We start from the raw sequence: 24,711 nt of genomic DNA, 5'->3' as shown, positions 1-24,711 counted from the left end.
GTGCCGAGTCCGCTCCGCCCACGCCAGCTCGTCACTTCTATCACGCGGGATTATAGGGGCTGAGCCGAGACGCATTATGACGCGCCGGGGCATGCAGGGGTCGCGCTCCTTTTTTGCATGCAGAAAGAGGTGACCAGTTTACCGGTGCAAATTCTGACCTTGAACCGCAAAAAGGGGTCGGGGTAATCCGGCTAAGTCTCAAATGTGCTTGTTTTATACTCAACGAGAGCCGCGCACGGCACCTGCTTTGTAAGTGATTTGCATTGTACGTGCCATTTACAGCGAGCAGGTCTCGGCTCCGCTGAAATCTCCCTGAAAAACGCTTCCTGTATCAGAACTTGATCCAACTCAAGTCTCTCCTATCCCTTTGCAGCTGCAAAACCCCAGAAATTCCAGCAAGTTCACCACTTCCGGTCCGGCGGGTTGTTCAACGGCTTCAACAGCGGAAGTGGCATAAGGAGAAGTGTGGACTCCTTCCGGTTCCGGCCTTGCGAGCTCCAGTGTGGCAACATGAAACTGCTCACCCACAATCTCCTGAGCTCGCATGTGCGGGGCGTGGGCACGCGTGGCTTCCCGCTGCGGCTGCAGGTACTTGCATTAGAGTCTGTTGCCCTTGTAGCTCAGGATAGAGACGCCGAGCCCGACTCTACCTCGCTAAACCTTTCCTCCCCGCAGGCCACCGAGGTCCGCATCAACCCCGTGGAGTTCAATCCGGACTTCGTAGCGCGGATGATCCCTAAAGTGGAGTGGGCGGCGCTTGTGCAGGCGGCAAACACCGTGAGGATCCCGCCCCAATGACAACCCGGGAGCGGGTCGGGCTCTCTGGGGGGCCTGACCCCAGCCAGGGCAGAGTGGAGTTTGTATGCCCGGTGATCACGTGAGCCTCTCTTCCACAGTTAAACCTGACCGAAGTACCCAAAGAGCCGACTGAAGGTTATGAACAAGACGAGACGTTTTTGCGGAAGATGCATCACGTGTTGCTTGAGGTGAGAGCCTTGTCACCTGCCTAGGTGCCCTACACGGAAGCTCCGGGTACTCAGCTTTGCCCTGCTCTCCCACAGGTTGATGTGCTAGAGGGCACCCTGCAATGCCCAGAATCTGGCCGTCTTTTCCCCATCAGCCGCGGAATCCCCAATATGCTGCTGAACGACGACGAGACTGAGACATAACTTGCTAGCTACCACTCTGGGCATTTTGTGACGCGTTGTATAGTCTGTTAAATAGGTGTGTGACCCCGATCAACCCGCAGTGACTCACCAACCACCATGTACTTGAGCTCCATAGTATATTTTTTTTTCTCATTAAAGGTTCAAAACCAAAAGCGGTTTCTCTTTGCAGCAAATATACATTAAAATAGAGTCTCTGTACAGCCAAGGGCTCTGGGCCCTGGCTTGCCCCATGGCCCTGCGCCTCCCTGGCCAAACCCAAAAATAAATATAGTGTTATTGCTCTGCAGGGCATAGAGGCAGTGCTGTCCCCCACCCCTCAAGGTGGGAGCTGATGGGGGGGGCCTGGTCACCCCAGGGATCCAGGGGCTGGAGCCTGCTTGGAGTTATTGCTTCAAGGGGGGGGGGCACTAATGCCCAATGCGAATGAGGAGAGGAGCAAAGGGGACAGGGGCCTTTGCTTTCCAAGCCCCCCTCTGCTCTGGAGAGGGGTTCAGATTAAGCAGCAGCAAAAGCATCGCCCACTGGGAGACTGTGGCCTCCATCCCCTTCCCTCCCTGAGATCAGTTTCTGCCTCCCACACATCCCCTGCAGCCCCCTATGGCTTCCGCAAGGCCCCCTACACTCATGGGGGCACATTATGGCTTGCAAGGGGCAGCACTGTGCCCACACCTGGGCATTCACTTTCCTGGCTTCTGACACCCCCTAGAAGGGGGAGGGGAGGGCATGAAGCCTGCTCCCAGGGGCGGATGGCATTGCCCTGGCCCTGCCAGCAGGCTGTGGCACTGCCCAGACTCCAGCTTTGCCCCCTTGGGGCTAACACCCCATGCTGGGCAGATCCTGCCAGTCACCCCACCCTGTCCCACCCCTTGCCTCAGTCCATCATGGCCTCAAGCATTTCCAAAAACAGCTTGTGCATGGGCACTTTGCCCTCCAGCTTCACCCCATAGAAATGGGCCAGGACTTTGCCTGCTGTCTGGCGGAGCAGTGGCAGTGTGAGCAGCAGCCTGCCTGCCCGCCTCCGCTCAGCACCCCCTCCAGGGCCAGCCCGGCCAGCTTCATACTCCAGCAGAGCCTCATGCAGGGCTTCCCGCAGCTGCTCCACAGCCTCAGCGTCTTCAATATGCACAGAGTCTGAGGAGAGAGGAGAATCGCTGGTTGAGGTAACTGTGGAAAGGGCAGGATTCACTTGTCTGGGCACTGCTGGACAGGGCACAATCCACTCACTGCTCTGCCTGTGAGCCAGGGCCACCCTTTCTCACCTGTGACCACCTCTTGTCCTCCACACCTTCCCCTCCACTACTTCCTTGTCAGCACAGCACTAGGGCTCAGAATCCTGTGTACAATTCAGGACCTTGGCTTACTTGGTGATTTTCAGTAATTAAGCCTCAATTGTCCTTATCTATAAAAAAGGACTGTGCCACCACCATTGACAATTCTAGGTCTTTATGGGGGACCTGTGTGTGCCTTCCGTAGATACTCACCAGAATTGGCAAGGGCCAGAGCCTTCAACAGTACATACTCCTCCCGCTCCAGCCGTAGGGCTTGCAGTCGCCGTACCAGCTGCAACAGGGCTGCTCCCAGATCCCCCAGACCAGCTGCCCGGGCTCCCTCTTCATCCAGGACCAGGTCCTCAGCAAATGCCAGCTCATCCTGCAGTGGTAGTGAACGCTGGGCCACACCTAGCACCAACACCTCCATCCACACACTCTGGAGTACTGACATCTGGTCAGACAGTGACAGTGAGGAGAAGCCTGGAGGGCGGCAGGAAAAGGACCGGTCAAGAATGCAGCAGTCAGAAGTGGCCTGCCTGCTCAGAGATGCCCTGACCACCAAACCCTTTACCTGGGATGCTCTTGGCCCAGCTGATGGTGACCACTATCTCTCGATCAAAAAGGTCGCAGAGTGTGGCCACAGCAGGGAGGTGTCCGTCAGGGCTGGCTGGATCAGGCATGGCATACAGCTTCTCAGGCTCAACCACCAGCAGATGAGACACCAGAGCATTCACTGGGGCTACAGTGACAGGTGCAGGACTAGAGTCATGAACACAGATCTAGCGGATCTCTGCAGCCCCTCAGAGCCAAGTGCCTCCCAGAATTCCCCTCCAGCCTTGCTTGAGAGCACTGGTAAACCTGAAATCACAGCGCACTTTCCCGGAGAAAGGTGAGCCCTTTTCCCGGGGCTTGGGTATAGCTTGCATACAGCCCTAGTCTTAACATTTAGAGGTCCTAGTTCCCCTGACAACTTTTTAAAAAAGAAACCCTGTGCTGATTTGTTTTTTGTCAACTATAGATAGATATAGATAGATAGATAGATAGATAGATAGATAGATAGATAGATAGATAGATAGATAGACAGACAGACAGACAGACAGACAGACAGACATATCTGGGAAGAGGAAATCTTAATCGAGATAATGCCTCTGTAAGATTGGCCCCTAGGCACGTCTGTAGGGTGTCTTCTTGGTTGAGGACTGATGTGGAAGAGCCCCATCTACTGAGGGTGGTCGTTCTTGGGCAGGTGGGCCTGAGTTATGTAACAAAGCAGGCTGAGCAAGACAAGAGGATTAAGCCAGTAAGCAGTGTTCTTCCGTGGCCTGTTTCAGCTCCTGCCTTGAGTTCCTACCCTGACTTCCCCAAGTGATGAAGTTTGGCCCCAGAGTTGTAAGATAAACCCTTTCCTCCCCAAGTTGTTTTTGGTCATGGTGTTTTGTCACTGCAATAGAACCCTTCCTACTTGGGCATCTGAACTGTGAAGTAGTTTATTATGTTTGAATGTAGCCACCTATGATCCCAAATTCCCAATCCTGGTTTGCCTCCTGAGTGCTGGGCTTAAAGTCGTGCAGTGCTAAGGACCAAACCCAGGGCTTCACGCATGCTAGACAAGCACTCTACTGCCTGAGCTACATCCTGGGTCCATGAAGATATTTTCATAATTATGTCTTGGGAAGAAATGAGAGGGGGGCTGGGGAGATGGCTCAGAGGTTAAGAGCATTGCCTGCTCCTCCAAAGGTCCTGAGTTCAATTCCCAGCAACCACATGGTGGCTCACAAACATCTGTAATGAAGTCTGGTGCCCTCTTCTGGCCTGCAGGCATACACATAGACAGAATATTGTATACATAATAAATAAATATTAAAAAAAAAGAAATGAGAGAAGGTAAGACCGGGCATGTAAAAAAATCAAACAGACCTCTCCAGTGGCTGTCCCCTGCCCAAAGCTTAGGAACCCAGGATCTCACCTGTCTTCCGGGGGCCTCCAGCTACTGCCAGAGGACCAGCAGGGAAGGGGCCTGGAAAGGGCAATGGGTCCACCTCTGGCCGTCGCTTGTACTTCTGTCGCCCACCTCGAACACGGTCCAGACGCACTCCTTGAATTGTAAGACCAGACTGTGTCCATAAAACAGCTGCCCCACAGAGCCCTACTCCCCTCACTTCCTCCCCAGGCTTCCACCCAACCACTGAAACACCCCCCACTCCGTCTCACCCAGGCACTGCCCAGCGCTCACCCTCCTTGAGCATGCCCACCCGCAGGCACTTGGTGAAGCGGCAAGCCTGACAAGCCTTGCGTCTCCGCTTGGTGATCTCACACTCATTGGAGGCCGGACAGCTGTACTCGATGCTCCCTGCCAGGAAGAGGCAGGGCTCCAGTGGCAGCCTCCCAGAGCCCAGTGGGGGCCCAGATGACAGGAGAGCCCTGACTCACCCCAGGCAAGCACCAGTCTGGGGGTATGGGGAGGAAAAGGAGAGCAGGATGCCATGAGCAGGGCAGGGAGGGGACAGCCACTGCACTGGGGGAACCCTGCTTGGATGAGGCCAGGCCCTGGAAGTCAAGCTGCATATTCGCCCTAAAACCATACTGCTGGCCTACACTGTCCTCATCTGCTGTTAAGGGCCACAGCAACCTCCAGGATAAATCCAAGGCTCCACTGAATCCTCGCCTCCCTTGCCTAAAGCATTGCTTTCTACTCCTAGAAATCCTCCAATACTATCTTCCTTTGCTTTTAGGATAGGCTCTCCTGGTCCTCCCACCCACTGGCAGCTCTATGGTTTCTGTATAGTGAACTGATCAGCCCCTGGGGCTGTCCTACCTCATTCTCCCTCCCTCCCAGACTTTCAGCTTGAACAGCAGGGCGCTCTAGACGGACAGCAGCTCTCCAATCCCCTACCTCTCCTGCCAAGTCTGCAACCACCTTCCACTGCTCCAGAAACCTAAGTAACATCTTCCCTTCCCTCAACAACAACCCAAGCCACTGGCAATGTGGGAGTGTCACCTTCTCACCCACCAGAACCCAGCTCCGCCTACAGCTTCCATCTTTGTCCTGTCACTATTGTGGCTCACTGGCCTCCTGCTGTCTCTATTCTCTACATAGCAGCCTGAGGGATCCTGCCCCTGTCCTCTGATCAAATTCCCCAGTCAGTTCTCTTAAGTATAAGCCTAGGTGAAGCAGTGTCCTACAGGTTCTCACAGCCTAGCTCCATCACTTATAATCCTGTTCTGTACTGCACGCTCCGCAGACAGAGCCAGCCTCAGGGCATTCTGTTCCCTGCCTGGGGCTCTATTCCTGGCAACCACATTTGCTCCCTTACCTCCTATCACCTTGGAGAGGCCTTTCCTGAGCACCCTGAGACAAATCCCTACGTCTGGCCTGCAGAATCCCTCAGGTCTTATCATCTGATACAGAACACGTGTGTTCAGTTATCCTGTGGCTTTCAGCTCTTGTTTTGCTTTTTTGAGATGGTGTCACACCACGGTCCAGCCTAGTCTTGAACTTGCAACAATCCTCCTGCCTCAGTCTCATGGGCATAAGCCACAGCATACCTGGTTGATTTGGTTTGAGATTTTGTGGGATTTGTGTGTCTCCATCAACAGCCCTCAACTTTGATTCTGACACAGGGTCTCACTGTGCAGTTCTTGTTAGCTTTAAATTCACTATATAGACAAGGCAGGCCTCAAACTCTGCCTCCTGAGCACTGGGTTAAAGCTGTGCCTAGTATGACTGACTTCTCCACCATATATATGGTTTTTTCAAGACAGGGTTTCTCTATCTAACAGTCCTAGCTGTCCTGGAATTAGTTCTGTAGACCAGGCCGGCCTCAAACTCAGAGATCTAGCTGCCTCTGCGTGCCAAGTGCTGGGATTAAAGGCCTGGTCACCATTGCCTGGCTTCACCTTATATTTTGAAACAAGGTCTCTCATTGAACTACATATCCCAAATCCTCCTGCCACTGTCTCTCAACATCTGACTTTCATGTGAGTACCAAGCATCTAACTCAGATACTCTTGCTTAGACAGCAAACACTTTACCAAATGTGCCATCTCCTCAGCTCCCACTTTTGAGCTTTTTTTTTTTAAAAAAAAAAATTTATTTATTATGTATACAATATTCTGTGTGTATGTCTGCAGGCCAGACCTCATTACAGATGGTTGTGAGCCACCATGTGGTTGCTGGGAATTGAACTCAGAACCTTTGGAGGAGAAGGCAATGCTCTTAACCACTGAGCCATCTCTCCAGCCCCCACTTTTGAGCTTTTTTGAACAAAGTCAGATGTAGCCCAAGCTGGCCTCTTAACTCACTATGAAGTGGAGGATAACCTTGAACCTTGGTCCTACTGCCTCCTCTTCTAAATGCTAAAATCACAGGAATGTGCCACCACACCAGGGAAGAGACACTGTCTTGCTCTATAGCAAGATATGTACTCAATATGTGGCCCAGGTTGGCCTTGAACTCACAATCCTCAGGCCTCCTGAATGCTGGGATTAGATGAATGCCAGTGTGAACGCCTTAACCTGTCTGTTCACTCTCATCCCATCTACTGTCAGCCCTTTCCCAAGGCTAGTCACAAGGCCTGATGTGTAGTAGGTACCAGTGGCCCCTCAGCCTCACAGCTGCCCAAGGAACAAATCACACAAAGCAGCCAGCAGGCCTTTCATGCTTCTCTCCTCCTCTACCCAGCAGGGCTGCTATACTCAGTTGAAGATGCCTCCTCAGGGAAGCCCTTGGTCCTGGTCCTGACAGGTCCTTAGCAGACACCCTGCTCCTTGCTTTCCAGCACATGCTACAAAACAAAGAGGACAGTTCTGAAAATCAGGCTCCCCTGGCCACCCTCAGTCTCAGCCGTGTCTAGAACACAGGTGGTAAAGAGCAAGGGGCAGTCTGTGTGCTGCACACATGCCTGTATTCCAACACTTTGCAGGCAAAAGGTAGAGAATCTCTAGATGGAAGCCATCCTGCGCTATACAGCAAAACTCTGCTTAAAAATGAGAACTAAGCAAGGGATGTGGGGACTTATCATCTGTGGTTTGGTTTACTTATTTATATGCTTATTTTGAGACTGGGACTCTCTCTATAGGTCTGGCTGCCCTGGAACTCAGCTATGTAGATCAGGCCAGCCTGATCTACACTTTTCTTTCTTTTCTTTCTTTTTAGCTCTGGCTGTCCTAGAACTCCCTCTATAGACCAGGCTGGCCTTGAACTCACAGAGATCCGCCTGCCTCTGCCTCCCAAGGGCTGGGATTAAAGGTATGTGCTACCACTGCCCAACTGTACATTGTACTTCTTATTTCTAAAATTTGGGAGTCTTCAGTTTTCCTAACTGCAAAGTTAGAATGATTAAAAACAACGTATACTTGAGACTGGAGTGTAGCTCACTGGGGCAGTGCGTGCTCAGCATTCACAAGGCCCTGAATTCTCTCACTAGCAACCTCCCTCACCCCATCCCCTCAAAATCATACTACAAGAGGAAGGCTGGAAAAAAAAAATGAACGGAGCTGGGTATGATGGCATAGGCCTTTAATCCCAGCACTCAAAAGGCAGAGGCAGGCGGATCTCTGTGAGCCCCAGGTCAGCCTGATCTATAGAGTTCCTGTAAGGACAGCAAAAGCTATACAGTGAGACCCTATCTCCATTTTAAAAGAAAGAAAGAAAAAGAGAATGAATGAAGGTAATTATAGCAGTTAGGTCTGGCCCACAGTCAGAATGGAGGCATATGTCAGGCACCTGGCCCTGACCAGCAAGGAGCGGTATTAGGCCAGTGCACTTCAGCTAAGTCAAAACTAACTGGAAGCAGGCAAGTAGCACATTAATTCCTTCAGTCACAATATTCTGGAGGCAGAGGCAGGCAGATCTCTGTAAATGTAAGACTGGCCTGATCTATGGGGTGAGCGGCAGGTCAGCCAGGATTGCACAATGAAACCCTGTCTTAAAACAACAACAAAGCTCCACAACACACTTCACAGGAATGTCACTATCAGTGGTCCGAAGTCCAGTTACCAGTGGTACACAGAGGCAGCCGTCTAGCGTGTAAGAGCTCAGCTCTGGGCCTGCACCAATGCCAGGGCTGTCATTTTCTACTGGAGAGATCTGAGCAGCTACAAAGCCTCCCTGTGCTTTGGCTCTTAACCCTGACCGTTTCTCATGGGGTTGCACAAGGTGCTGAGATCCTGAAAGTAAAGGGACAGCACCTATCATCACAGGACAAGCACTCAAGAAAAAGTGTTCAAAAACCATTTGAGGGGTGGCAAGATAACTCAGTAGGTAGGTATGGGCACTTGATGCCAAACCTGATGACCCGAGTTCAATCCCCAGGTCCTAGATGGCAGAAGTCAAGAACTGACTCTCACAAGTTACCTCTGACCTCTGCACATATACAGTGGCTGTAAGTGTATACACACATGCACACACAAAATAAATACATACTGGGGCTGAAGAGATGGCTCAACGGTTAAGACCACTGGCTGCTCTTCCAGAGGACCCGGGGTTCAATTCCCAGCACCCACATGGCAGCTCACAACTGCCTGTAGCTTCAACTCCCTGGAAGCTGACACCTTTACACCAATGCACATAAAATAAAGTTAAAATAAATTATTTAAAAAAATAAACAAACAAATGAATACATACTAAGAATTTTTTTTTAATTACTTGCAGTGGGATTTGCCTATAACGACAGTACTCCTGGGAGGCCAAGGCAAAAGGATGGAGAGTTCTAGGCCAGCCTGGAACAGTAAGTTCCAGGCCAACTACATAACAAGATAATGTCTCAATGTTTGCTTTTTGAGACTGGGTTTCACTGTGTAATATACTGGCTGTCTGGAACTCACTTTGTAGACCAGGCTGGCCTTGAACTCACTGAGATCTGCCTGCCGCTGCCTCCCAAGGACTGGGATTAAAGCACCACCACTACTCAGCTAAAAAACATTTTTGTAAATTATATAGTACAGTGCCAAAATAACCAGTGGTGGCATAAACACGTAACAGGCCTGCCCCAGAGAATGTTCACAACAGTATCTCCATCGTGGCCTCAAATTCTGACATGCGCTTCTGGGTGAGAAAAAGCAGTGACAGAAGAGAGTGGAGTGCCTAACCTTTTTTCCTCTTGGTTTTTTTGGAAACAGGGTTTCTGTGTAGCTGTCCTGAAACTTGCCCTGTAGTCCAGGGTTGTCTTGAACTCATATACATACAAATCAGTTACCCTTAAAAGAAGGAATTCTGGGACGTCCTGGGGATAAGTAGAGACTACTAGAGGCAAAAAGAAAGCCAGGAGCACCAGGTGGTGGTGGTGCACGCCTTTAATCCCAGCACAGGGCAGATAGCTGTTCAAGGCCAGCCTAGTCCACAAACACTTTCCGGGACAGCCAGGGTGGCAACACAGAGAATCTGATTGGGGTTAGGGGGCAGGAGCAAAATTCTATGACAGGTACAGACACCTGTGTCCTGGCTTATACCCATTCCAATCCAATGACCTATGCTAGTGGCTTTTCTTTCCTTTTTCTTTTCACATAGTCCTAGTTGGCCTTCAACTTATTAGTAGTTAATGATGACCTTGAATTTCTGATTCTCCTAGTTCCACCTCCAAAGTTCTGAGATTCTAGGTATGCAACACCACACCTGGTTGTGTAGGGCTGCACAGAACCTAGAGCCTCCTGCAAGCCAGGCACGGGCTCCACTAACTCAGCGGCCGTCCTCAGCCAACAGCCTCTTAAAACAACAAACAGACAAACAAAAACAAAAACAACTTCCCTGGGAAGTACAAGGAAATTCAAACTCTAGACTGCCAACCCTGAGCAGCACCAGACAGGCTCAGGGCCTCCTGCATGCTTCTCTATACCAGCACTGTTGAAAGATTCCAGGTCCAAAGGCTACTAGACAAAGGGCACAGAAGCAGAGGATGAGGGGTAGGGGCTCACCCTGGATGGTCCTCTTGAAGAAGGCTTTGCAGGCCTCACACGATGCCACACCATAGTGGTAGCCGGAGGCCACATCCCCACAGACCAGGCAGAGGCGTTTGGGCAGAGAGCTGAGCACTAGCTTCCCACTGCCCTGCTCACCAGACCCGGTACCCTCCCCATCCTCCTCCTCCTTGTGCCCTGGAAGGCAGCGGGCTGGAGCTGGTCCCGGGGCCAGGGTCACAGGGGGTTCAGTCTCAGTCTCTGAGGAACCCTTTGGACTGTCAGGGCTGGCTGGCTCTGCCTTGATGTAGAGAGGCTCGATGCCCACCACCTGGCTGGACATGATGCTGGTCACCTGCAGGGAAAGACCATCAGGGTCACAGACAGGCACTCTGCCACATGGGTTGGGCAACACTGGGCCTAGGCCAAGCTTCCAGGCTCAGTCAAGGAGAGAGAGGAGGCAGAGTTCAAGGAAGGGCTGCCCATGAAGAGGGCCCCCAGCTGTCACCATGGGAACAGAGTCTCCAGAGCCTCTGGGGCCAGTTAACTGACAGCAGGTCCTCCTCTTGGGAACCAGGGAGAGGTTTGGCAAGTCTAGCTCCCACCCAAGCCAGGAAGCAGGCTAATCTCAACCTGCAGGCAACTCTCAACCCCCAAACGTAATACCTCTCCCGAGTTTTCTCCAGATGCTGGGAGGGCTCCATTTAGGTACTGAGTATTCAAGAGCACACTTAGGAACACGGCGGAGGGGAGGGGGTGTTTAGCCACTCTCTCAGGAGTTTCCACCTGTCCACACATGCTCACTCTCTCCTGAGGATCTTCACACTCACACATGGCCTTTAACCAGTTCCAGTTTTCACACACTCCCAGTAAAAGGGCACACTCAATAAGCAAACTCACACTCAAGTCTTATGATCACACTCTCTCTCCAGACCCTTGTAAGAGAACCTCTCACCTCTGACACACCACCCCCTCTTGCCTTAGCAAGCCCAGTACAGCCACGCCGTGTAGGGCGCGGCTCCACCTCTTTTGCACCCCAGGCCTGCACGGTGCATTCTTACACTCCAGCAGCCGCAGAGTCCACCACCTCCTGCGACCTCCCGGGGCGCCCCCCCACCCCGGCGCCTCAACCTGCACACACCTCTGGGAAGTTGCCTGAAGTTACTTGTGTCCCCCCCTCCCCCACTACCCGCGGGGGACTTCTATCAGGTTATCAGGAAGTAAGAAGAGGCGACAAGGAAGAAGTTCTCCCCCGCGCAGCGATGACCTATGACCCAGGGAGGAAGGTAGCCCAAAGCCCCTGCAAGCGCCCCCACGTGGCCTCCAGGGCCCCTTTCAACCCTAGCCCACCCCGAGGGTTCCTGCAAAGCTCAAGGGTCGAGCTCAACGCTGCCCGGAGGCTCTCTCCGAGGTCCAAGAATAACCCGGGGCCAAGACCCGTCCTGACCCGGCAGCCGCACTGGGCGCGACCCCGCCCGCAACCCGCCCCCCGCCCGCGCTCGCACATGGCCCCCGCCGCGCCCGCCCACCCCCGCGGCCGCGCTCCCCTCCGCCCCCGGACCTGGGGCTCCGACAGGGCTGGCGGGCAGGCATGGGGGCCGAGCGGCCCGGAACGCCGGGATGAGCAGGGGCCGCCTCCTCTGGCCGCGCCGCCCCGCCGCTCTGCGTCCCCCTCACTCGGCGGCGCCGCTGGCTGCTTGTAGGACACAAAAGGACATCGCGGCCGCTTCCTACTCCGCTTCCTCCAGCTGACAGCGGAGGCGGGGTCGGCCTTGCGCATGCAAATCAGGGGGCCGGGCCAGGTGCTTTATGCTAATCATCCGAGGGGAGCGGGCGGCGCCTGCGTACCCGGAGGCCAGTGGGCGGGCTTTAGCGACACGTACGCGTGCGCGGCCGCCCCGGGGGCGGGGCCGGAGCCTAGGCGAGGAGCTAGGACTCGAAGCCGGAGCGAGGAGGAGCCGGAGCGCCTTTGCATCATGAAGGTAGGCGGTACTCCACCTTACAAGAGTGGGCGTAGCCACTCTTTGGACTCAGTGCAGGCGGTGAACGTGTATGTAAATAAGGGGGCAGGGCTGTAAACCTGCATATGCACAAGATGAGGGGTGGGGCCTAACGGGGGCACTGCCCCCCCACCCCATAATGTTGATGGGACACTTGACACGAACTTGGTAGACCAGTACACCAGCGGACCCTCAGGTAGGAGGAGCAGACCTAAAATATGCAAGTATCCCTGGTTTGTGAGCTCCTGGAATGTAGTACTGGTGAGACGCGGGCGGAGAAAACTCAAGGTCACTGCGGTGACCGAATGAAGGTCACGGGAAAAGGCGGGGCCACGTGCGTCCGTCTCACGCAAGCAACCACGCACTGACTGGGGAACCATAGACTGTTTAATTTCTCTAGAGCTCAAATTCCATGCAGATGGGGTCGAGCTTGGGTCCGAGGAACGGGACAGGGCACGGAGCTGACATCTGATCGGCCACTTGAGCTGGAGGTTCACACAGGCATACAGTACAGCCTCTTGTTCCGGCGCTTCTTGAGTCCCTCGATGTATTCCTGCAGCTCTTTAGTCATATAGTGACCCCTGCCAATCGTGCTCTTGTAGGCTAAGAAGAGGGCAGAGCTGAGGGGAGGGCCATGAACAAGGGCAAAGCTTTCCCCAGTAGGCACCACCAGTGTGATTCGAGGAACCACAGGTGACTTGAGGTGGCATTTAATGCTGGGTTTGGATCTGTGTTAGTTTGGGGGTTTTGGATCTCCAAGGTACAAAGTGTTATGGTGAAGAATGGAGGTGAAGAAGATGCTGCAAGACTAAACGGAGGCAGTGAGAGCCAATAGCTGCACAGTCTCCTCCAGGGCCACCCACTCTAACTAATGATCTGGCCCTTTTTTCCCTCTGAATGCTTATCTATTGTGAACAGAAGGTCACTCACCATCCAGTAAATTTACCCAAATACTCCAGATGTATCACAGCTCCCTCCCCTGGGAGTAAAGCAAAACTCCACTGGACAAGTGGAGAAAACCATTGAGTCTACCTGTGCCTAGTCTCTCGACTTTTAATTTTGGGGGATCCCTTGGAATATTTGTGAGTGCTAACGCGATCTGACAAGACATACACATCCTGAAATTCCATTCCTGAAGCCCCAAGCCCTGCCAAAGCCACCAGGATGTTTTGTGGAAGCTGGGGTGGGGGTGCTCACTATTGAGGGCTTTGCTGAGAATGTTCAGAACTTCATTCTCCATGAGTTCCATCAGGGGCAGGGGCAGCTGGAAAAGCAACAAGAGGCTCAAACAACCAAGGAACCCCAGTTCTGTGTGGATCTGAAATGCTCCCCCACGTGACCTCCCCAAGCCTGCCTGCCTGCCCGCCCCACTTTCCTGAAACCTGCCCCACCCTGCCACTACTGCAAGCCTCAGCCTGTCCTCCTCCTACCCACTCCCCGCCCCCAGCAGTCTCCCCAGGCCCCTCCAACCCTGTTCTGCTGCTCTGTCCAGTAGGCTTGATGTGGCATTTGCTTCGACAGGCTGACTGATGTTTCTGAAGTACACTTTACTGGAGAAATGAAAAGAGAAACCAGTTATCTTCAGGCTCCGGGATCTGCCCTGGAGCAAAGTTGTAGGCACATGGTGGGAGTGGGATTCAGAGATTAGTTCCACATACTACCTTCATTGAAGACTGTGTGGGATATAGCTTACAGCCCTAGGCTTTGGAGTCCCACCCCACTGGGATCCAGAACTGACTGACTCTCTGTGTGAGACCTGAAGACTCTTTTTGATTCATCACCTGTAAATGGAGTCATAGGAATTGCCTTTTATGAGAATAGTGCATCCTGTGTGTGTTGTTGGGAATAGAACCCAGGACCTTGTATAAGCGATGAAAGAACTCTATCAGTAAGCTATATTCCCCGGCCCAGAATGGCCTCTTATGGCAGTTGTGATATGAAGTTCACAGTACCAGAAGTTCTGTGCCTGGCATATAACAATTCTCAATATATGTTAGTTGCTGTATTGGTATCAAACTTGTTTGTTTAGACAGTATCTCACTATATGAACCTAGCTGTCCTGGAACTCAATATCTAGACCAGACTGGCTTGGAACTCACAGATAGTCACACAGATCTGCCTCCTGAATATTGGGATCAAGGGTGTGCGCTTCCACACTTGGATTTGTTATCAGTGCTAATTCCTTGAAGAAGTTGGAAATGGAAGGGCCAGAGGATGGACACATGAGTCTCAAAGAGTGCTTGGATACTGTGAATATCCTTAATTGCTTTTAACCAAGTCAGACATGGTAGTGTGTAATCCCAACACTCAGGAAGACACCGGGGATCCAAGGTCATCTTGGGTTACTTAATGAAACTCTCATTCCAAAAAGAAATACAAAATAAAAATAAAGTAGCTGTTGACTAAAAGAGAGGCTTCAAAACAGGGAGATCCCAGCCAGGGATCTTTATCCTCTCAGCTGACACAGTGATGAAGTTAGATCCACAGGTGAGGGAGGGCTCAGAATGTAGTTCATCGGTAGAGAACTTTCCTGGCATGCATGATTCCCTCGGTTTGACCCCCAGCACACCACATTATAAGAGAAACCCACCAGGTCTTTACTATCCTGACTGCCTGCGCTTTTTTATGCGTTTCCCGGTTCTGAGTAGTAGGACGCCTTCCCGGTAGGGGGCGCTCAAAGAATGTCTGAGTTAAAACGTGAAAGATTCGCGCCCACACTCCCCTCGCAGGAAATCCTAGAAACTTGGGATCCTATGGGCTTACCCCCATTTCGCAGGAAGGAAAGTTGAGGCTCTGGCTAGCCCCACCCCTATGCACACCCTTCGCGCCTTGGCGAGGCCACACTGACCAAGGGAGGTCTCAGATTCGTCGTGCTCCTCATCTACCGCGGGATCGCGCTCCAAGGATCTGCCGCGGCGCAGCTCCAGCTCCAAACGCGCTTGCTGTTGGATCTCTTCTGGCTTGAGGTTGAGGTTTTCCAGAATAGAAATGGTCTGGCTGTACCTGCGAGTCTTCCCTACAATTCTTCCCTCCTCGTCGAAGTCCTCGCAGACGTCGGCCACCAATACGTTCGCTGTGGACATCGTGGCCGTGCTCCATAGATCACGAATATCTTCGTGAAGGCTCGATCTTTGGTGATGGTGTACGTGTTTGGGCACAGCCTGTGGGTCACACACACAAAAAGGAAGCCAAGGGACTCAGGGAACTGGAAAGGGCAGGGAGAATGGACTGGAGTGGGTACTCCATGGGCCAAGGAAGAATGATAGGTTACTCTAGAAGCCTGAATGAATCCAAAATTGAGTCTGGGCTCGGGGGACTCAGGCTGACTTCTTACTTTGGACAGGTTTTCCGCCATCGTTTCTCACCAACGGACCAGTCGCCAAGGACTCAGTCGAGACGGAAGTCACGCTCCAAGAAGTGGGAGGGGGACAGAGTCTCCTCCCGAATGCGATAATGGTCTCGCGGGAGGAGACTTCAAACTGCAGATGTCATCAAGATTCTAAATTGCTCCCACCCCCAATATCGATGCCAAGGCTGGCAATGCTCAAGCCAGCTGAGTTGGGGTCTCCTCCAGGCATGGACAAAAGGACCACGACTTGACTGGTGTGGTCGCCCAGGAATGACAGCGGGCTGGATATACCCCCACGGTGGCGCGGGAAAAACACTCGGGCGCCCACTCGGGTCCCAGGAGCACTCACTCAGTGGTGCAGACTTTGTTTATTGGTGCAAATTTTGAGGCACAGTCGTGAGGTGTGAGGGACAAGCCAGGCCAGGACAGCAAGACAGAAAGTCTTGAATGGTGGAATTTGGAAATGGTTAGATGCGGGGAACCAGCCGGGGAAGAGCAGTGGCATTTGGCAACCCTTCAACTCCTCCCAAGGTTGCAGTCGCGTGGAACAAAAAAAGGGCTCTTTGGTCAAATAAGCCAAACATGCCTGGGCATCAGCAGGAACGAAGCCCCTAACGGGGGACCCCAGACCAGGGATCCTGCCGGTGTAGCACGGCCTTATCTCGGAGACGCCCAGGACCCCGGGGTCTCGAGGGTTTCCGGGGGGGATTGGGACGGCGACGACCCCGAGGCGCGCGAGGCAGGGCGCAGCCACGTTCACTCTGCGTGTCTGAGGACTCGTCGATGAAGGCCAGATTCTCACTGGGGTAATCCAGAGCAGAAGCTGTGGGAGGAGAAGGTGTCTCGGCCTTCTTTGAGGGTACAGGGGATCCCGGCCGGCAGGCTGGCTCAGCAGCACCAGGGGGTGCCGGCAGGGAGGAGGGCAGGAGCGGTTGCTCCTTCTCTGGCGGCGGGCCGCTAGGTCCGGCTCGTTGGGTCACTCGTGCTGTCACTGTTCCGGTCCAGCTAGCAGCCTGCGCCGTGAGGCCACCCACCTGCACAGAGAGGAAACGGTGTCTGCCAATTGCAGCTCTGGGAACAGCCCCTTTTCCAGTCACATCCACCTTTTCGCCTGGCCCTCGAGCCTCAGTCTCACCCTACAGGCACACTGTCCCTTCCCTCACTGGCCCAACGCGCCGCTTCTCCAGGAGCCTGTCTAGAAAGCCCCAGTCTTGTTTCAACCTTCGCTGCCTCTCTGTAGTCAGCTAGAAAAATGCAGGTTTCAGATAAATCACTAAGTTTAGTGTCAGCATGTCTCAGAATAATATGGGGCATGACCCGAGCGATGGTGGCGCACGCCTTTAATCCCAGCACTCGGGAGGCAGAGGCAGGCAGATCTTTGTGAGTTCGAGGCCAGCCTGGTCTACAAGAGCTAGTTCTAGGACAGGCTCCAAAGCTACAGAGAACCTTGTCTCGAAAAATTTTTTTTAAAAAAAGAAAAAAAGAAAGAAAGAAAAAAAGAAAAAGAAAAGAAATAATATTTGGGGCATGTTCTAAAATCTCATTTGTTGTTCATCTGAAATTCACATGTAACTGGCCTTTCTAGTTTTGTTATTTTTGAAATAGAGTCCCATTCTATAGTCCAGGCAGGTCTGAACTCGCAGCAGTCTTCCTGACTCTGCTCTGCTTACCACATCTGGGATTTACAGACGTGTACCGCCTCGCCTCTCTGCGCTTTTATTTACTAACCCTTGCGACCCTATCTATCCATGGAGGCCAGGGTGGTCGAGTCCCTGATAAACCTGAATTGGCCCCATTTTTCCCAGCAGTGCATGCTCTGAGTCTCTGTTTCGGCGGAACTCACATTTTGAAGGGGAGTCTAGCTGGTCAGCCTGCCTTTAAGGGTACAACACACAAGTGACATGCATGGCGCATGCGCGGCAGACAACTGACGCTGAGAAGCGTACCTCTGCCCGTGTACGGCGGGACACCGCTCGCAACCAGTTGCCGATAGTGGTGAGCACCGAGGCGAAGTAGGCTAGGCCGAACAAGATCCAGAACCACACCAGAGGTTGGTAGGCTGAGTTCTGTCCGGAGCCAGTGCCTAGACGTTTCATAGGAAGAGAAAAATAAGTTGATGGGGGCAGGAGGGAAACGTGTGAGCCTCTGATTCACTGCTGGCTTCTGCACCTTGTTGAAAAAAAGGGGATGTGCTAGAGTGTGTAGATGTATGCAAGATGAGTGTGCACGAGTTGGAATTGTGTATAGTAAGAGCATGCAAGATGGTTGAACTTAATATATGATGAGCATGCATGGGACTCGGGCATACAAGATATAAGTGATAGAAGCACCATGGTGTGGGAGTGTGGGAGCTGGGGCAGAAACCCACAGTAGTAGTGCATAGGCAAAGTGCAGGAATAAAGTAGTTAAGGAAAGTGCTGGGCAAAGTTAGCCTCACCGGGCACATAATCGCCAAAGCCCACGGTGGTGAGTGTCACTATGACAAAGTAGATGGCTTCCAGCTTGCTCCAGCTCTCCATATAGGAGAACACGAAGGTAGGAGTTAGGACAAAGAGCAGGCAGCCAATCAGCAGAAAGAGCACCGCAGACAGTATTCTCACCAGTCCAGGTGGCACGTGCCACTTCTGCAGAGAGGGGCGATAGATAGGGCCATGGAGATATCAATTCCATTCTCCCCACCCTACCCTACCTCCATCCTGGCTTACTGCCTTTCTGGGATTGCACGCTCACATGCCAGGGACCTAGGGACCTAGGGAAAGTACCCTACGAGGGACACTGTGCAGCTCACCAGGAAGATTGCTTCGATGTGACCGATGCCCCGGCGCAGAGAGGAGCCCAGACGGTCCCCGACCCCTGCCAGCAACATTCCGAACAGCGGGATCCCCACCAGTGCATAGAAGATACAAAAGAGACGCCCGGCTTCTGTCTGTAAGGCTGTATTGCCATAGCCTGAATAGAGCGGGCAGTGCAGGAAATCTAAGTGCTATCTGATACCCACGGCCTCTCCCTGCACCTTCCCCCATAGGGAAACTCCTTGCCCCTTGCCTCCCTCCACATGCCGCATCTCCTCCCCCACCGATGGTAGTGATGATGGTCCCCGAGAAAAAGAAGGCGCTGCCCAGGTTCCAAGCTGATGAGTGGTTGCTGCTATTGGTCCAACTGGTGTCTGGGTTTGCACCCCCTCCCAAGGCATCAGCCACGAGCTGCAGGACAAGGCGCACAAGGAGGAACCTCAGTCCTTCCCTCCAGTTGGACCAACCCCCAGCCCTCCCCCTTCCTTACATAGTTTACTGACTGTTGCTTTCCTTCTTCCTCTTTGGTTTTAGGATTTGTTTGTGTTTTTTTTTTTTATTTGTTTGATTGGTTGGTTTTTGCTTGTTTAATTTTTCTTTGCTTTGCTTTTTTTTTTTTTTTTTTTTTTTGGTTTTTTAAGACAGGATTTCTCAGTGTAGCCTTGGCTGTCCTGGCACTCCCTCTGTAGAACAACTCACAGGGATCCACCCACCTCTGCCTCCCAATTGCTGGGATTAAAGGCGTGCACCACCACCACCTGGCTGGTCTTAATTTTTGACAATGTCTCTCTTACTCTCTCTACTTAGCTGTCTTTTTGTGGTTGGTTGGTTTGGTTTTTTGAGATAGCATTTCATTATGTATCCCAAGCTGCCCTGAAACGTGTTGTGTAGTCCAAGCTAGAACTATTGATCCCTCCTGCCTCAGACTCCCAAGTGCTACAATTACAGCATAAACTCACCATAACTAACTTTGCATGACACATTCCTAACTTCAGAATCAGGAGCACAGATACCGGGAGCTCAGATGCCAGTGTTCCAATCTTGGCAACCTTGGGCAAGTTAACTCCTGGTTCCTCAATTTTCTCCTCTATCACATGGGGGTGATTGTCATAGCACCAATATCATAGACATGGCATGAAGAATAAACCTTGGGCATTTTGGGGAAATTTCCCACATGGTCATTATATACTGTGAGTTCCTGCTTTCTGAAGACTCCACCACTCCCACTGCTCCTATGGAGAGTGAGTCTGAGTGCCTGGCCTTTAAACAATGTGTTGAAAGGTGAGGTCTTCCCTCCAGAAAGGTACACATATCATCAAATTCTGTGGTCAATATTAGGCTGTTTATATGTGTGTGATCGTGTGTACACGCTACCTCCTAACACTCATGCAAACCCAGTATTTCATGTTGAGTGCTCACTGAGCGTGAAGTACCAAAGCTGTGCTTTCCTTGCCCGCCTGCAGACTCCCCAGGGGGAGAGGCTAAGTCTGGAAAGAGCTTGCCCTGGGTGCTGGGATGCCAGAGCACCCAGAAGATGACATGAAGAAGGGTCCTTTCCCAAACTAAGCAAGGACAGACTCCACAGGGAAGTTTACAGTCTGTCTCATCTCCCTGATGACAGTCACCAGTAGCAAGAAGACCTATGAATTCATCCTCCCTGAAGTAACTGCTGCAAACCCTCAAGGCTCCAGTTTGTCCTGAGGAGAGTCTTAGACCTTAGCTCGGCACTTATTTATGTATGTATGTATGTGTTCATTTATTTATTATTATGAAAAAAAAGTCTCATAGAGCCTAGGCTAGCCTCAGACTCACTATATCTTCAAGGATGGCCCTGATCTCTGATCCCCTCCCCTCTACTAAGTGCTGACAACAGACAGGTGTGAACTACCCTGCCCAGTCTCTGCAGTGCAGGAGAAGCAACCCAAGCCTGCAGCATGCTAGATAAGTACCAACTGAGCCACAGTCCCTCCCCCTCTCTCTTATAGGAGGTTTGTTTGCTTTTGTTTCGATTTGTTTTGTTTTGTTTTGTCTTACTTAGTAGCCCAAACTAACCTGGAACTCACAGAAGTCCTCCTGCCTCAGCCTAAGAGCTGAGATTACAGGTGTGAGCTACAAGCATTTTTCCAAACTGGTCTCTACCTTTCCCCAGACTTCTCTCTTGAGATTATCATACAGCAACCTTCTTCCCAGATTCTCTGAAGTAATTTCATTTTCTGTAATAATAGTCTTTGAATAAAGAGGTGAAATGTCTGGTTAAAAGTGATTTATTTTTATTAGATTTATTTTATGTATTTCTTTTATTTTGTTGTATGTATATATATAAATGTGTATCATATGCATGCCTGGTATCCACAGAGGCCAGAAAAGGGTGCCAAATTTTCTGGATCTAGAATTATAGATGGTTATGAGCCACTGTGTGGGTGCTGAGAACCAAACCCAGGTCCCCTATAAGAGCAGCAAGTACTCCAAACTGCTGGGCCATCTCACCAGCCCCAATGATTTAATTTTTATTTTTCAACATTTCCCCACATCCCCAAAATCCTTCATCCAGTGTGTTCTAATTTTTGTTTCAAATCTGCTATCTCCAGTTTCTGCTACACACTCTGATCCTGCCAGCTTCCAGTCTGTTGTCATGCCATAATCTGCTTGGGAGTTGTTTTTCCCCCAAACTCTAAATTCTGTCCCTCTCACTTGGTACTTTCCAACTGCCAGCTCTCCTCAAAGTCTCTGCATCTGCCTTCTTTCCCAGCACACAATCCAAGACCCAGCCACCAGTGGGTGCTTAATGAAGAAGGAAGAAAATCTCCCTTCCAAGGCTCCCTCCAGTGATCTGTCTGTCCCTGGATTTGTGCCTTAGATGTAACACGATCCATCTGCTTCACCCCAATATTTGTATCTCTAAACCCCCCCCAGCACACATAGGCATATAATTGCTACAGGACTCACTCATTCTGTGAGTGGCTCTTGGTGTGGAAGAGAAGCAAACAGCAGTCACCCAGCCTTCTAGACTCCCTGTCTCTCTTTTTCTTCTTCCTCATCCCAGAATAAAGCAAATCCATTGTGAAGATAAATAGGTCAGACTCCCTCCCTCCCTCTGTCCTGTGGTCTGGCCAGGCGCACTTTCTATCCAGGCATTTCTGAGCAAAGCTTGTCCTGATTTCTGGAAGTGGGAGAGACCATCACTCTACCCAAATCTTTGCCCTGGATCCTGCCAACTTAGGAATCAGTTGGAACTCTGAGGCTTCCATGCAGACCCTCCCCAAGGAACAGTCAGGGAATGTGGGATACTGCCAAGTGAGATATAATTAATTTATTAAAGTTTAATTGGAGCTTTCCAGAACAGTGACGTGGAAGTCAAAGGGATCAACACAGGAGCTCATTACCTGGCCCCATGGAGGCTGAAGCCCAGAGCTTTCCTTAGTGGCTGGATGGAAACTGATCAAAAGTAGCAGCGTGGGAAAGCCTGACACCCCATCTTCCCCACGTGCTTGGCTGGGGAAGAAGGGCTCCTGAATTGGCACTCACAGTGGTAGGAACAGAAGCTCCTCTAAAATCATCTCTACTGTGTATGTGCAAACTTGGAGAAACAGGGGGAGGTATTCACCATATTCTTGGGTTTCTCTAAAACATCTGAACTTAAAAAATGCATAGGAACTGGTGTGGGAGGAGCAGCCAACATTAGCAAGAAAAACTGCAGGGAGCCAGATGTGGTTATTCAGGCTTGTAATCCCTGCCCTCTGGAGGCTGAGGCAAGACAAGACAGCCCAGAGTTCAAGGTCAGTTTTTGTAACTCATTGAGTGCCTGGCCAATCAGGGCTACAGAGCAAGCTCCTGTCTCAAAAGATCATTACCAGGGATGTATTTAAATTAGGCTGTTGAGCTGAAAGTCACATGTGATTGAATATCTAGGACTTGGTCTGGTGACCTCATGATGTTAGACCTCTACAAAGGCAGCGTCCCATTGCTCCAGCCATTCGTTTATTTCATTCATTCATTTATTTGCTCATTTCCCTTCCTTCCATTACCATCACACAGGGAAGGAAACATTCCAAGAGCACAGCCTTGTGCCAGCAAAGACAGGCAGCAACAACACGGCCAACATACTGAAAACAAACACCTGGATCCCAGGTCCTGCCCAGCACCCCCAGGCGCACCCAGTCCTCCTATGTCTGGAAGCAGCACCCTGAGCAGGACCCCACTGCTGACCAACTCTGCCAACCCACCTTGATGAATTTCCTCAGGCTCTCCGGGTTCACACATGGATGGTCCTTCAGAAACTTGTCCCGGCCATCCTCCAGCTCCTTCTGAACCTGCTGCTCATGAGGCTGCTCCAGAGCCTGGAACACTAGAGCCCCGGATACCAAGTAAAGCAGCACCACCGCCAACAGGGCCAGGAGTGTGGTGCTGCGCATGGCCCTTCCAGAGGCAGGTCCAGCTCCTCCTGCCTGGGGAGGAGGAGCAGGGAGCTCCTGGGGAGCAGTGGTCACTGCAGGCCAAACCAAGGATTTAGGGGTCAAGAAGAGATTTGACACCCGCATATTTCTTTTCTATCTTAGGCTCCCCAAGGTTTTGGAACTCCTAGCTTTATAGTCCATGGATGTAACCCCTCCCCACCCCCACAGCATCCTCTGGCTAGACACCTAATTCCAGGTACCTAGGCCCCCACCTCCAGCCTCTCTCTCTTACCCCCACCCCCGCCTAACCATCAGGAGAGTGGGAGGAAGGAGGAGACAATAAGCCAACCTCAGAAGAGACAGAGTAAGTGAGAAATGTAGGGAGTTGTGAGGCATAGGGAGCCCCGCCTTGGAGAAGACCAAGGGAAGACCAGGGCATTCCAAGGCAAAGCAGGAGGAGAGGCTGGAGCCCGCGAACAGGAGACAGGAATAGCAGGTCCATACTTGGCTCTCCCAGTGCGGCTGTGGCAGCCTCCTCAGATGCATCTGTCCCCTCCTGCCTTTCCCGAGTCCAGGCTAGCAGGGATCAGCAGGGTCCCCACCCGTCGCGGGCCTTTCGAGGAACCCAGAGGCAGATCTGGTTTCAGGGTAGATGCAAGGCCCAGAGCCAAGGAAAGCCAAGGGTGGGCACCAGGTTCCCAGAAGAAGCGGAAGAAGCGAGGCACAGGGTAGGAAGGGCAGTATAGATACAGCAGCCCACGGGACAGCTGTCACCTAGCGGGCAGCGGGAGATGGCAGGCGCGCACGCACACATATATACACTGTCTGCCACACGTGTCACAAAAATCCGCGATCCCACACTCCACCCCTCATCTCTAGCCGTAAACTGCCGGAGCTGCAGGCATAGCACTGCACCATATTCCAGCAGACCCCGGCACAACTGACCACCATGGGCGTGTCCACCGTGTCGAGCCACCCTAGAGATCCGCGTGCGCGAAACACACACACACACACACACACACACACACACACACCAAATCCGCGTGACACCGCACGCCAGCCACTTGCTCCCACCACCTCCCCCGCGTCCTTACGCCGACGCCTCCGAGCGTGACCCGCGACGGGACGCACGGTCACACCACTCGAGGAGTGCATCCGCGCGCGGGAGGTGGGTATCTCGCCCTACCAGTCGCCTCCCAGGTCCCGGTATTCAGCCCATGTTCCCGTGCCTGCTCCGCACTTACTGTCTGCACCCTCCGCGGCTGCGGCTTTGGCTGCGGCCAAGTCTCCCGCGCCGACTCACACGGATGGATACGAGCTGGGCCACGGAGGTGGCGGCGGCAGGGGGACCCAGCGCTCGGCCTTCTGGCTGGGACCCTCCCCCCCTTCCCACTGTCAAAAGCCCTCTCCGCGGGCGCTTAACCCTACCACAGCTACGTCTCCCTACGTGCCGCACCCTCGCCGCCGGCTTTCACTGCCATCCGCCTTGCACCCAGCCCTTTACCTGCACCCTCTGGGCTCCCCAATCCTGGCTTGCCCTGGCCAGCGAGTGGCAGAAGAACCGAAAAGGGGTCGACGCGGAGACCAATCTTCCAGACTGGGATCGGAACCCCAGAGCTGCCCTAACCTGGACATCGGTTGGTCCAGGACTCAGAACAGCCGCCACACTCATCTCCTGGAATCTTCTATTACTAGACTGGGAAGAGCCCTCCTTCCTCCGCCCATGGGGAATAGTCTGGTCCTTGGGCTCAGCACTTATGAGACAGAGGCCCTCAGGGGAGAAAGTTACTATGTGGGGATAGAGGGCAGGGAGATCTTTCTAGCCACCTGGATTTAACCAGCT

The 24,711-nt window shown here is 52.4% G+C and overlaps 4 protein-coding genes and 1 long non-coding RNA gene across 11 annotated transcripts; 2 read left to right on the top strand and 3 right to left on the bottom strand.

The window, feature by feature from the left end:
- The first annotated feature begins 88 nt into the window (after window positions 1-88).
- Trmt112 (tRNA methyltransferase activator subunit 11-2) lies at window positions 89-1,321 on the top strand. The gene is made up of 5 exons (XM_048457791.3): window positions 89-249; window positions 374-588; window positions 676-777; window positions 897-986; window positions 1,062-1,321. The coding sequence occupies exons 2-5, from the start codon at window positions 511-513 to the stop codon at window positions 1,167-1,169; spliced, it is 378 nt and encodes a 125-aa protein (XP_048313748.2). The 5' UTR covers window positions 89-249; window positions 374-510; the 3' UTR covers window positions 1,170-1,321.
- Window positions 1,269-12,128, bottom strand: Esrra (estrogen related receptor alpha). The gene is made up of 7 exons (XM_085693557.2): window positions 11,895-12,128; window positions 10,352-10,688; window positions 4,674-4,790; window positions 4,407-4,535; window positions 3,012-3,179; window positions 2,651-2,920; window positions 1,269-2,300 (listed from the first exon to the last, which is right to left on the bottom strand). Exons 1-7 carry the CDS (start codon window positions 12,111-12,113, stop codon window positions 2,041-2,043), a joined length of 1,500 nt encoding a protein of 499 aa, XP_085549683.2. The 5' UTR covers window positions 12,114-12,128; the 3' UTR covers window positions 1,269-2,040.
- Window positions 12,129-12,152: 24 nt separating this feature from the next.
- LOC146893561 (uncharacterized) lies at window positions 12,153-16,030 on the top strand. 2 transcript variants are annotated; one of them, XR_015738381.1, is made up of 2 exons: window positions 12,153-12,315; window positions 15,677-16,030. It is a non-coding gene; the product is annotated as an uncharacterized LOC146893561 (long non-coding RNA). The 2 variants fall into 2 exon arrangements; XR_015003188.2 differs by lacking the exon at window positions 12,153-12,315 and adding an exon at window positions 12,334-12,529.
- Window positions 12,703-15,782, bottom strand: Catsperz (catsper channel auxiliary subunit zeta). 4 transcript variants are annotated; one of them, XM_085693562.2, is made up of 5 exons: window positions 15,668-15,782; window positions 15,097-15,494; window positions 13,804-13,883; window positions 13,531-13,597; window positions 12,703-12,936 (listed from the first exon to the last, which is right to left on the bottom strand). In XM_085693562.2, the coding sequence occupies exons 1-4, from the start codon at window positions 15,686-15,688 to the stop codon at window positions 13,563-13,565; spliced, it is 534 nt and encodes a 177-aa protein (XP_085549688.1). In that variant the 5' UTR covers window positions 15,689-15,782; the 3' UTR covers window positions 12,703-12,936; window positions 13,531-13,562. The 4 variants fall into 4 exon arrangements, with proteins under 4 accessions (XP_085549688.1, XP_048314235.1, XP_085549687.1 ...); XM_048458278.3 differs by having other exon boundaries at window positions 15,182-15,494; XM_085693561.2 differs by lacking the exon at window positions 13,531-13,597.
- A 1-nt stretch (window position 16,031) lies between the features above and the next one.
- Window positions 16,032-24,197, bottom strand: Kcnk4 (potassium two pore domain channel subfamily K member 4). Of its 3 annotated transcripts, XM_048458273.3 has the most exons (7): window positions 24,113-24,197; window positions 22,698-22,960; window positions 18,759-18,885; window positions 18,471-18,631; window positions 18,120-18,306; window positions 17,629-17,765; window positions 16,032-16,716 (listed from the first exon to the last, which is right to left on the bottom strand). In XM_048458273.3, coding segments are annotated over exons 1-7 (1,299 nt in total). In that variant the 5' UTR covers window positions 24,114-24,197; the 3' UTR covers window positions 16,032-16,293. The 3 variants fall into 3 exon arrangements, with proteins under 3 accessions (XP_048314230.1, XP_048314228.1, XP_048314231.1); XM_048458271.3 differs by lacking the exon at window positions 24,113-24,197 and having other exon boundaries at window positions 22,698-23,043; XM_048458274.3 differs by lacking the exons at window positions 18,120-18,306; window positions 24,113-24,197 and having other exon boundaries at window positions 18,471-18,885; window positions 22,698-23,048.
- Between the last annotated feature and the right edge of the window lie 514 nt (window positions 24,198-24,711).

This window comes from Myodes glareolus, chromosome 7, assembly GCF_982192425.1.
Source record: "Myodes glareolus chromosome 7, mMyoGla1.1, whole genome shotgun sequence".
Lineage (NCBI taxonomy): Eukaryota > Metazoa > Chordata > Mammalia > Rodentia > Cricetidae > Myodes > Myodes glareolus.
Note: the sequence above shows the minus strand (reverse complement) of the source record. Positions and strands in the feature narration are given on the sequence as shown.

Bases quoted from the DNA above. Each gene is read 5' to 3' on its own strand.
- Trmt112 (XM_048457791.3), top strand. From the start codon at position 511: ATGAAACTGCTCACCCACAATCTCCTGAGCTCGCATGTGCGGGGCGTG. The intron at 778-896 runs GTGAGGATCCCG...TCTCTTCCACAG, and splicing joins TTGTGCAGGCGGCAAACACC to TTAAACCTGACCGAAGTACC. The intron at 987-1,061 runs GTGAGAGCCTTG...GCTCTCCCACAG, and splicing joins TGCATCACGTGTTGCTTGAG to GTTGATGTGCTAGAGGGCAC.
- Esrra (XM_085693557.2), bottom strand. From the start codon at position 12,113: ATGCGCAAGGCCGACCCCGCCTCCGCTGTCAGCTGGAGGAAGCGGAGT. The intron at 4,791-10,351 runs GTGAGCCCCTAC...TCTTCCTGGCAG, and splicing joins CTTCAAGAGGACCATCCAGG to GGAGCATCGAGTACAGCTGT. The intron at 3,180-4,406 runs GTGAGATCCTGG...CTGTCACTGTAG, and splicing joins TGGAGGCCCCCGGAAGACAG to CCCCAGTGAATGCTCTGGTG.
- Catsperz (XM_048458277.3), bottom strand. From the start codon at position 15,688: ATGGCGGAAAACCTGTCCAAA. The intron at 15,495-15,667 runs GTAAGAAGTCAG...TGTGACCCACAG, and splicing joins TGGCGGAAAACCTGTCCAAA to GCTGTGCCCAAACACGTACA. The intron at 13,884-15,181 runs GTCAGTGTGGCC...TCATTTCTCCAG, and splicing joins CGAATCTGAGACCTCCCTTG to TAAAGTGTACTTCAGAAACA.
- Kcnk4 (XM_048458271.3), bottom strand. From the start codon at position 23,012: ATGCGGGTGTCAAATCTCTTCTTGACCCCTAAATCCTTGGTTTGGCCT. The intron at 17,766-18,119 runs GTGAGGCTAACT...TGAAACGTCTAG, and splicing joins CTTTGGCGATTATGTGCCCG to GCACTGGCTCCGGACAGAAC. The intron at 16,717-17,628 runs GTACGCTTCTCA...CTCTCTGTGCAG, and splicing joins CCCGCCGTACACGGGCAGAG to GTGGGTGGCCTCACGGCGCA.